The sequence below is a fragment of the Caenorhabditis elegans genome, chromosome X (genome assembly GCF_000002985.6).
Source record: "Caenorhabditis elegans chromosome X".
Lineage (NCBI taxonomy): Eukaryota > Metazoa > Nematoda > Chromadorea > Rhabditida > Rhabditidae > Caenorhabditis > Caenorhabditis elegans.
Window position 1 is genome coordinate 122,707 of NC_003284.9, and position 10,483 is coordinate 133,189.

A 10,483-nucleotide genomic window follows, 5' to 3' on the forward strand; every position below is an offset into this window, starting at 1 on the left:
ATGAGCTTCTCGTTTTGACTCCTGTAAAAGAAGTTTTTATTTTTTTTTGCCAAAAATAGCATATTGATTACCCAGGTTCGCTTTTGGGGGAATTTTTTTTTCCTATAAGTTCCATCCTCATCTTGAAGAAGTATTGTCCATTTCTGTTTTCATTTTCATTATCTGAAAAAATTGATATTTTTGCCTTAATTGCTTTCAGTTTGACCTCAAACTAGCGGAGTAATCGTTTCCCAGGCAATTTTCTATCAATAATTCGTCCGCTTATCCCATTTTATTTGTATAATCTGAAAATAATAAACATAGTCAGTTTAAAAATGTATTTCAATAAAGAGAAACTAAGTTCAAGTCAGTGCTCGTCGTTTCTGGTGTTTAGTCCGCAAACACTGTCAGGGAGTATTGCACTTTTCGAAAACTGACGAATTTATCGATTTTGGCCTAATTTGTATGTTTCCGTCGTCATTTTTATATTATGATATCTCATTTCGCAAATTTTTCAGAAGATTTGAGATTATTTTCAAAAATAATATGTCGCCTTGTTGTTTTTCGCAGTTTTTTGTGCGTGTTTTTCTTTCGTTGAAAAACACTGTATTCAATTTTTAGGAAACAACTTTAAAGTGCTAAGAGAAAAGGAAAACTAAATTCATATTACATAGCTTATTCAAATCGGGAAATATTTGAAGAAATTCTTTCTGAATTCAAAAATTGAGTAGTAAAAATAAAAAATTTTTGTACGGAGACTTTCAATTTTTTTAGGTCACCAAAATCAATTATTCCCGAAACAAAGGACACGGTTTTGTGGGCGTGGCCAATTAACGTGCAATTTACTCGAATCGCCGCAGATCAATTTATTCTCATTTCTCAGTTTTCTACATTTTCCCTCCATTCTTTCGCGATTTAACTTGTATGTTTGCAACATTTTTTTGCCAAGACTCAATTTTTCAGATCAAACATCATCTATTGGCAGTTTCGAGACGATTCGCGTCAGAAATTGAAATTTCTCGTAAAGTGAGTTTGAGCGCTTAACAACACTCGATATGTTATTACGGAACCATGAGATCATGAGAATGCCTATTTACTGGCGCGAAAATATTGGCAGGCCGCGGCAGCGAGAGAACATGTGGCGAAGAGAGACGCAGCTCCCTTCGCTACGAGATATTTGCCGCCAGAAAAGTAGGGATTCTCATGATCTCATGGTTCCGTAATATTTCGGAGCGTTTTTTTGTGAATTCAATTCTGGAACGCGTGCCTTTAACTTGACCATGTGTCGATTTAAGCAGCTCGTGTACTTTTCGAGGAGCAGGATTTTACTGACTTCGATTGAAATTCTAGATTTTGAACCATTTTTCATTTGTTTTGTATTCAACGTGGTGAACCACCGGGGGAGCATTAGACCACAAACTTACGAAATTAGTGAGAAATCCGTTATTGTCACTGACGGCGTCGATAATATTTAAGTGTCCATTCTTCCCGTATATTCAGCTTGTTAATGTCTGAAATTGAATGCATTGTTCTCAAAAATGACGAAATTAGGCGAGGGATCTTCATTACCTTTACAAATTTAGAAGCAAAAGTATTTAACTTTTAGTTGGCAGCTAATTCGTTCCGTCACAACTTTGCTAACTCATGATTGGATTGCTCTTCCATTCTTATATTCCATTAATTCGTTGGCAGTCGTTCCATCGTCCAAGTGATGATGATTCTCACTTGAATTTCCGCCAATATGATATTCGGCGCTGCATTCGCGCTCAGCCGATAACGAAACGTTATTGTGGAGTGTCGTACTCGCCGAGTTTAGTTTTTTCTTTCTTTTTAGGATTCGCATTCATTCAGTTCTTCATTTTTTGATATGATTCCACCGCATTTCTATATTCGCCTTTATTCATGTAATTAAAATGGAATTTGTCTAAACTGTGTACTGTTATTCCTCTGTAACGCTCGTCGCCAATCTCCACTGGCCATTGCTCCGTGTCCTCCTTCGCCTTTGGAATTGCAACAAACGTCGGCGAGAAGTTCGTTGGTCACTTGCCACTCGTGCAGGACGACGGAATTATTGAACTCATTGTAGGTATGCTTCTGGTATCTTTGCAAACTTCTGAAAATATCAATTTCTGCATGTTTCGTATTTTTCTTGGAAGCAACAATTTCTATAAACTTTTTTGTGTAAAGCTTTTTGTGAAGAGTTGCTTACTGGGTGAAATACACGCGGAAAGGATTAATACGTGCGTCCTATCCCACAATGCTTGAAAAAGCGATAGACTTCGTGGCTTAGCGTTAGCCAATTTCTTTGTGCGGAATTGCTTTTCATGTGGTCATTCACTGACTAGGGAATTGTGTTACCCCTGCAATCGCTAGGAGGACAAAACAAAGTGAAAATGGAAGATCAGATCTATGGCTACAAGAATCAGTTTTTGGAATCTGCTTAACTCGGTCCCAAAGCTGAAATTTTTGGCCTTAAAAATTAGTGCTTTTTTTGCTCAAAATCCCATTTTAAGTGTGTAGAATTGGCTACACAAACGTTTTGCACTGCAGCCACCGTTCGAATAGCCGATTGGTGAACACTTGCGTTCATTAATCCAGACGTCACAGGTTCGTCCCCCACTAGGTGTAATTTTTTTTGAATTTTTTCTCGAGCATAAATTATCCACAAAAACGCGGTTAATTTCGTTTTTAAATAGGTTCAGCATAAATTTTTTGGTTTCTGGAAAGCATGAAAGTCATGTGGAAACTTTTTGGAAAATTTAATTTTTTTGAAAATTTCAACTTTTTCTCCATCTGTGGTATGAAGATTTTTTCCGAAAAAAAAAAATTTTTTTTGTTGAAAAGGGTTATGTAGTGTAGAACAGTTTTAATTTTGGTAAGTTTTTCAGCTATTACCTTCAGATAAGATAACAACCAACTTTACGGTATCGCATAAAACATTTGTTATTTTTGGCAATTAATTTATAAAACAGTCAACAGTGGAAAAAGAAAATCAATCAATAGTATAATCAAGGACATGGGCAGAAGTGTTGGTCGTCGACTACAAAATGCTCGAAGCATATCTGACAGTTGCATCTTGCACATCGAATAAAGGAAAATTCCGAGCATCCACCGAATCCACACTCTTCCTCGCCCACGTCGCCAAAGCAGAAGTCTGCAGGTGTTACGAATTCATCGTGAGAATCGGTATAGCCTGCTTTGTTCCAGGAGTACTTTAGAAACGGTTCGAACAATGCAGCAGACACTTGATGGTACAGAAGAGATGTCATCATAATCGTGTTATTCCTGTTCGCTATGATGTAATCGGGACGGAAACTCATGACATAGGAAGTGAAATTTTTGATGAGAGTCTGAAAATATAATTGTTAATCAAAATACACAAAAAAATGTTACCTTCCAGGGTCCATTGAAATGAACGTCAAGAGGCTGAATGAGACTTGTGGTGCCAGGTGGAATATTCCGAATTGTGAGATCGACTCCATTTTGCATACAGCTTTGGATAGTGGCATGATCCTTGAAAGAAGTCCAGCTGTCAACGATCATTAGCATTTTTTTAGGGCATTGCTGGTGTGCGACGCAGTTCCGAAGCCAAACACGCATATCATCCTTCGTCATAATATGACTTTTTCCCGCGTGAACCTCCAGGTTAGAACACACAGGAATTGGGCGACTCGGAGGAAAATGACCTGTCGGCTCGGCAATTTTCATGTAGGCTTTAGGCCCCAATGTTCCGTTCATAAATATCATTGGCAAAAACGTGAATGAATGCGTCAAGGAAGACAGCGATTGAACGATCCTCTCGACAGATTTTTCTCCCAAATACGCGAGGGATCTTGCTCCAAATAACTCCTTTTGTATCCCACACTGATCAGCATTGAATATCATTTCCGGGCCGTACGATGAGATGTCCATTCGGCAACCTTGTACAAAATCCTTTGCTGATTGCAGGGTGGCGGCTTTGTTACGGACATATCTCCTCGTCACAAATTTCGTGATTTTGCGGCTCACGATGCTTCAAAAAAAGTTGTATTTTTTAATTTCAAATTGTGTAAAAATCTTACTTGTAACTCCTCTTCCAATTGGTGATCCAAGTTTGGCACGCTTTGAAGTTTTCCACATGGGTTTCTTTTTTATTGATATCGAGCGCAATCATTTTCAAGTCACGGTCATGTAGACAGATTCCTAAAAAGTTGAAATGAAATAGCTGCTTTCAATTTAAATTTACCTGAATCCCTTTGACTTCCTCATAGAGTCGCTCTCCGAGGAACTTCAGCAGATTTCTTCGGCTTTCCTTGAAGTTATCTCTATCTTTTTCATATAACTTCAATTTGTCCATATCGTGTCTTCCAGTGATCCAACGAAATCGATTTCTCATAGCTTCCAGAGTTCGTTTCCCAGCTTTTGCACTACGGTAGTAATCGAGAGCTGTATTAGCTTCCTCGCGCGTGACCACTCTGCCTCCAAACACCAATTCAGTAGGAGACGAAAAGATGACTCCATCGTTAGGCTGCAAAATGTCGAAAAAAGGTTTCAGTTTTTGGAGATTTAGACTAGATTCGTTTATCCAACATGCTCAAATATCATCATGAAACACTAATGGAATCTATTTAAAAATTTTTAGTCAAAGTTTTGGCAAATTGCCAAACGTTCGGTAAATAACCAAATGTTCCAAAAGTGTGAGTTTTTGAGTGATTTCGAGCATTTGGTTCAAATTTGAACCTTGTCTACTTTCAAAATTAGGATAGGTGAACATTAGGTATATAGCACTTTTTGGCTGTAAATAAAATCAATTTTAAATATTTTTTATTCACAGTCAAAATATGATACTTGGACATTTTAGAACTATAAAATTTTTTTAATGTTTCACTGACTTATAAGTACGTACCTCAAATTCTATTGAATCCCAATCACTGAAAGTCTCGTCAGCAACTTCGTCGCGCTCTTCAACATCAATATCGTGATCCACAGCCAGTTTGAGGATATTAACCAAATGACCGGCAAGCTTCGCTTCTTCTCTTGTACAAATTGGGTTTTCGGGTAGAGGATCCGGGAATTTTTGGTGCAGCAAAAAGAGGACGTTGGAAATGTTCAAAGACATTACGAATACGGAATAAAATAATGGAATAACTCACAATTTTGGAAATAAATATAAAGTAAAATTCAAAAAATCCCGCAAAATCTGTTTTTTCGCGGTTCAACATTTCGAACCTCGAAAAATCAATTAGGTCTGAAAAAGTTGAATTGTAGTACCTGATTGCGCCCATGATGCGGCGACAACTAACGATTGTTCAATATGTTTCTGATAACTTGGTTGTTATCTTATCTGAAGGTAATAGCTGAAAAACTTACCAAAATTAAAACTGTTCTACACTACATAACCTTTTTCAACAAAAAAAAATTTTTTTTTTCGGAAAAAATCTTCATACCACAGATGGAGAAAAAGTTGAAATTTTCAAAAAAATTAAATTTTCCAAAAAGTTTCCACATGACTTTCATGCTTTCCAGGAACCAAAAAATTTCTCTCATCAAAAATTTCACTTCCTATGTCATGAGTTTCCGTCCCGATTACATCATAGCGAACAGGAATAACACGATTATGATGACATCTCTTCTGTACCATCAAGTGTCTGCTGCATTGTTCGAACCGTTTCTAAAGTACTCCTGGAACAAAGCAGGCTATACCGATTCTCACGATGAATTCGTAACACCTGCAGACTTCTGCTTTGGCGACGTGGGCGAGGAAGAGTGTGGATTCGGTGGATGCTCGGAATTTTCCTTTATTCGATGTGCAAGATGCAACTGTCAGATATGCTTCGAGCATTTTGTAGTCGACGACCAACACTTCTGCCCATGTTCTTGATTATACTATTGATTGATTTTCTTTTTCCACTGTTGACTGTTTTATAAATTAATTGCCAAAAATAACAAATGTTTTATGCGATACCGTAAAGTTGGTTGTTATCTTATCTGAAGGTAATAGCTGAAAAACTTACCAAAATTAAAACTGTTCTACACTACATAACCCTTTTCAACAAAAAAAATTTTTTTTTCGGAAAAAATCTTCATACCACAGAAAAGTTGAAATTTTCAAAAAAATTAAATTTTCCAAAAAGTTTCCACATGACTTTCATGCTTTCCAGGAACCAAAAAATTTATGCTGTACCTATTTAAAAACGAAATTAACCGCTTTTTTGTGGATAATTTATGCTCGAGAAAAAATTCAAAAAAAATTACACCTAGTGGGGGACGAACCTGTGACGTCTGGATTAATGAACGCAAGTGTTCACCAATCGGCTATTCGAACGGTGGCTGCAGTGCAAAACGTTTGTGTAGCCAATTCTACACACTCAAAATGGGATTTTGAGCAAAAAAAGCACTAATTTTTAAGGCCAAAAATTTCAGCTTTTGGACCGAGTTAAGCAGATTCCAAAAACTGATTCTTGTAGCCATAGATCTGATCTTCCATTTTCACTTTGTTTTGTCCTCCTAGCGATTGCAGGGGTAACACCATTCCCTAGTGAGCTATTTTCTGAAAATTACAGAAAAGTTTCACCCGATTGTAAAATAATTTGCACGGAAAAAACGGTAAACTACGAAAATATTTCTAGGGTCACATTGATTAATTTTGACGATGTAAACGCGCATTAGTGATACATTTTCATGATGAACTGCTTTCGGTCAAGACTCCAGCTCCATGAGCATTTCAATTTATTGTATATTGATTTCTAAATTGCCACGGGGTCGCATCTTCTAGTTATCTTTGATGGTGCGTCCATAGTCTGCGGAAAACGGGAATGTCCCGCGTGTGGAAGCGTCCATAGTGCAGGGAAGAACCGGAGTTTCCTCGCTTTTTTCCCTCAAACTTCAAAAAAGTAGGAGTGGCCTGCAGTTTTTTCGCATTCCCATTGCTCAGCTTAAAATTTTACAGTTTCTAATTGGCTGGACACGCCCACTTTTTGAAATTGGCCAATAACGAAGCGAGAAACTCGCTCGTTTTTTCCGCGAACTATGGACGCTTCCGCACCAGGGGTGTGTGGATAACCGATTTTTTCGGCTAACGGATAAATCGGCTAATGCCGATTTTTTGAGAACCGGCTAACGGCTAATTCGGCTAACGGCTAATTTCAAAATTTTCGGCTAACGGCTAATTTCAAAATTTTCGGCTAACGGCTAATTCGGCTAATCTCAGTCATTCAAATCGGCTAATTTTCGGCTAATTCGGCTAATTCGGAAAATATTCATTTGGTTAAGCTTTTTTTGTCCATTCTGTTAATTCAGGTTTTGGGTTAATTTTTTCACTGTTATTGAGCAAATTCAGGGATGAACGACTGTTCAAATAGGAAAAAATCATAAAACTTCACCACATTTTGTTTTCCAAAAAAATATGTTAGTTGAATTAGCCGAAATAGCCGATCGGCGAATTCGGCTAAAATCGGCCAAAATCGGCTAACGGATAACTACGTATTAGCCGAACCGCCAAAAAGTCGGCTAACGGCTAATTCGGCTAATCGGTAAAAAGGTCGGCTAACGGATAATTCGGCTAATATTAGCCGAGTTAGCCGAATTAGCCGATCGGCGATTTCGGCTAAATCGGCTATTATCCGCACACCGCTGTTCCGCACGCGGGATATTCCCGTTTTTCGCAGACTATGGACGCACCATGAACAAAATCATGTTTCTTGTACGGCATGATATTTTCGTTTGAAGTCTTCTCAAAAAACCCATACTCAACAGTACAAAGCTAGACACCCGGTTAGTGTTCTTTCTCTGCGTCTCTTGTAGCAATACGCTCTATATCTGTGGTACTTCTTTTTTTTTTTGTTGAAAACATTGCAACCTAAGATGTTCCACCTGTTCGGGCTTTTGGTTTTGTCTTTGCAAGTAAACGCGCTCTGTGGGCAACCGTAAGCTTCGAGAGTAAAATTATGAAATTATTTGTATTTCAAACTTTTCAATCTTTCTATTCCGCTCGAATTGTTTTGAAGTAATTTTTGTTTTATAGAGAACCAATTGAAAGCGAATAAATGCAATAGAAATTCTACCGTACCGCGTAGTTTTGCAACGACACTCCGCTCAGTAATACAAAATACAGCACCGGAGGTTCACTCTGTCACTTTCTATTTTCACCAATGAGGGAAGCCAGAAGCTCGTACAATCTAGCAGCCGAACCATCGTGAACTATGCGCCTATAAGAAGTACAGTAACCTAATCCACTTCATTTCCCAGCAGAGAATTCCAAAAACACGGGGCACCTAAACTAGGCAGTAATGGTAATTTCAATATATCAACTTTTAAAAAAACCATTTTACCGCCGTGAACAAGTTCCAATTTCAGAAATGCTCCGACGCCTACATATTTCGAAGCCTCAGTTTGCCAAAAAAGCGTTCTTCTGGTTGGAACACGGCGATGAGGAGAACATTGCACCGAATATTCTCGAAACCGAAGGCGAATCGAGTGGCGAGGAAAATGTTGACAAAACACTCATCGCAAAAAAATCCATTCGGAAAATTACACCGGCTCGATCATTCGAGAAAAAGAAGAATCCCTCGCAGCCTTTGAACATCAAAAAGGTGAAAAAGGTCAGGAAGAATTCCTCGGATTCCGTTTGCTCGAGTAAAAAGAGCGGAGAACAGGGTAAGAAGACTAGGTTCTTAACGTTTCAATCAAATAAATTATTTTCAGCTTCAGTGGACCAGGTTCCGCCGCCCCTGCAACGAGCTCTGTGTACGAAAAGCCGTTCTTCGAAAAATTCGGAAAATTTTCTATATCTCGAGAATGCAGTAGGACGTGAACACCAAGCCCATGTCGGACCATTCAAAAAACTCCGAGACGCGATGAGGAGGAGGATCGAGATGAGAGAATGTGGTGTCCGCCTGATGATGATCAAAACTTGGACTACGACCTGCTCAAAAACGCGTACTGGAGAGCAATTTGGCGCCAATTCGAAAATCATATTCCGATGGAGGTTGCACTTCAATGGTTGATGATCAACGACTATTCAATTGAGAAGAGCCTTGATTCCATTGATCAAGTACTTCCAGATCTTCCACGTGCTTTCCAGCCAATACGTGTTGCGCAAATTGAGCGGTTCAAAGATGCTCTCAAGAAGATGAAAAAAGGGCCAATTTTGCGAGAAATTCAGAAGAATTGTGTAAGTTGAAGCTGTTAGAGGGCAAAAGCGTTGTAAGCAAATTTTTTTAAATTTTTTCTGCAAAAAAATGCACGGAAAATCGAGGAAAAATTTAATTTTCATCTCAACATTTTTTTTAGAAAATTAACAATAAAGATTAATTTTTCATACTGTTTTGTTTAGTTGATGAGCAAAAACATAAGAAAACATATAATTTTATTTTGAAAATAATAAAAAAATGACCAAAAATACAACGTTATTTTTCGAAAAATTTCGATTTTTGGGAGAATAGTCTGAATTTTTTCAAATAAAATGCTTCCAGATGCCCAACTACAACCTCGACGAGATCCATCACTTCTGCCACGCATTCCAACATCACATCATGGAAAAAACCAGCAAATCTTGCCACTGCAACGAGCCGCTCTGTGAGGACTTGGAGTTTCAACCTCGATGGGCTTGTCAGAATTGCAACAAGGCGTTGAAGTATTACGATCCAATTCCCGACGATACTAAGCTCTGTCTGATCTGTTCTACTTATCAAGGAATTACTGGAAACACCCGTCCATCGAAAGCCACCGTGTTCAGCAAGGAAGAAGCCAAAAAGGTTATTTCTTGGAATACGCTGATGCGAACATCGTCGGGCTCACTGTCACGGGAAGAGTTTGAGAAGATCTACGCATTGAAGAGATCTGAGCTCACAAAGGAAGAGATCGAAATTCTCGGAGACAACGTCAATATCAATCGTTATTTGGCTGTGGAGAAGCGTATTTCTGCAATGTCAACGTCTGAAAAGCTGAAGCCATATTCTATGCCGCTTTTCCAAAAATGCGGTTATCAAAATGGACATCACATGATCGTTGAAGTTTGCCCATGAGTAGCGGAAAAGCTCAAGACGATGATTGTTTCGGTGAAGAATTCGAAAAATTTCGAACGAGTTCAAAGGCCATAAATCACATATCCTATTGCATTTTTTTTTCGGTTTAAAGTTACTTTGAAGGCGCAAACGTTATCAAAAGATAAAGATTTTATGAAAAAATTTTAAAAATAAATAAAATAAAAATATTTTCGAAATTCAGCAAAAAATAATGATGCAAAAATAAACCATTCGCTACGAGACCCATCGAATTGCAATGACGCTTGCGCCTTTGAAGTAACTGTATGTTTCCCTTCTTTTTTTAATTCCAAATCCCTGTACTTTGACTAAAAAATTTTGTTGTTTTCTTACTTTGCACATTACCATGGAATATTGAAATGCTCTTTGGTGGGACTGAGAAGAAATCCACCGTCTTCCAATTTTGATACATTCTTGAAAATGTGAGTGAGCTGGAATTCCTTTTTGATCATTTTGAAGAGTTTTTTCTGAAATTCAAAACA

General features: G+C 38.0%; 1 pseudogene across 1 annotated transcript; it reads left to right on the forward strand.

Moving 5' to 3' along the window:
• The first annotated feature begins 8,315 nt into the window (after positions 1-8,315).
• On the forward strand, positions 8,316-9,985 carry Y73B3A.13 (annotated as a pseudogene). Its single transcript has 3 exons — positions 8,316-8,613; positions 8,662-9,130; positions 9,432-9,985. Coding segments are annotated over exons 1-3 (1,321 nt in total).
• Positions 9,986-10,483: the final 498 nt, after the last annotated feature.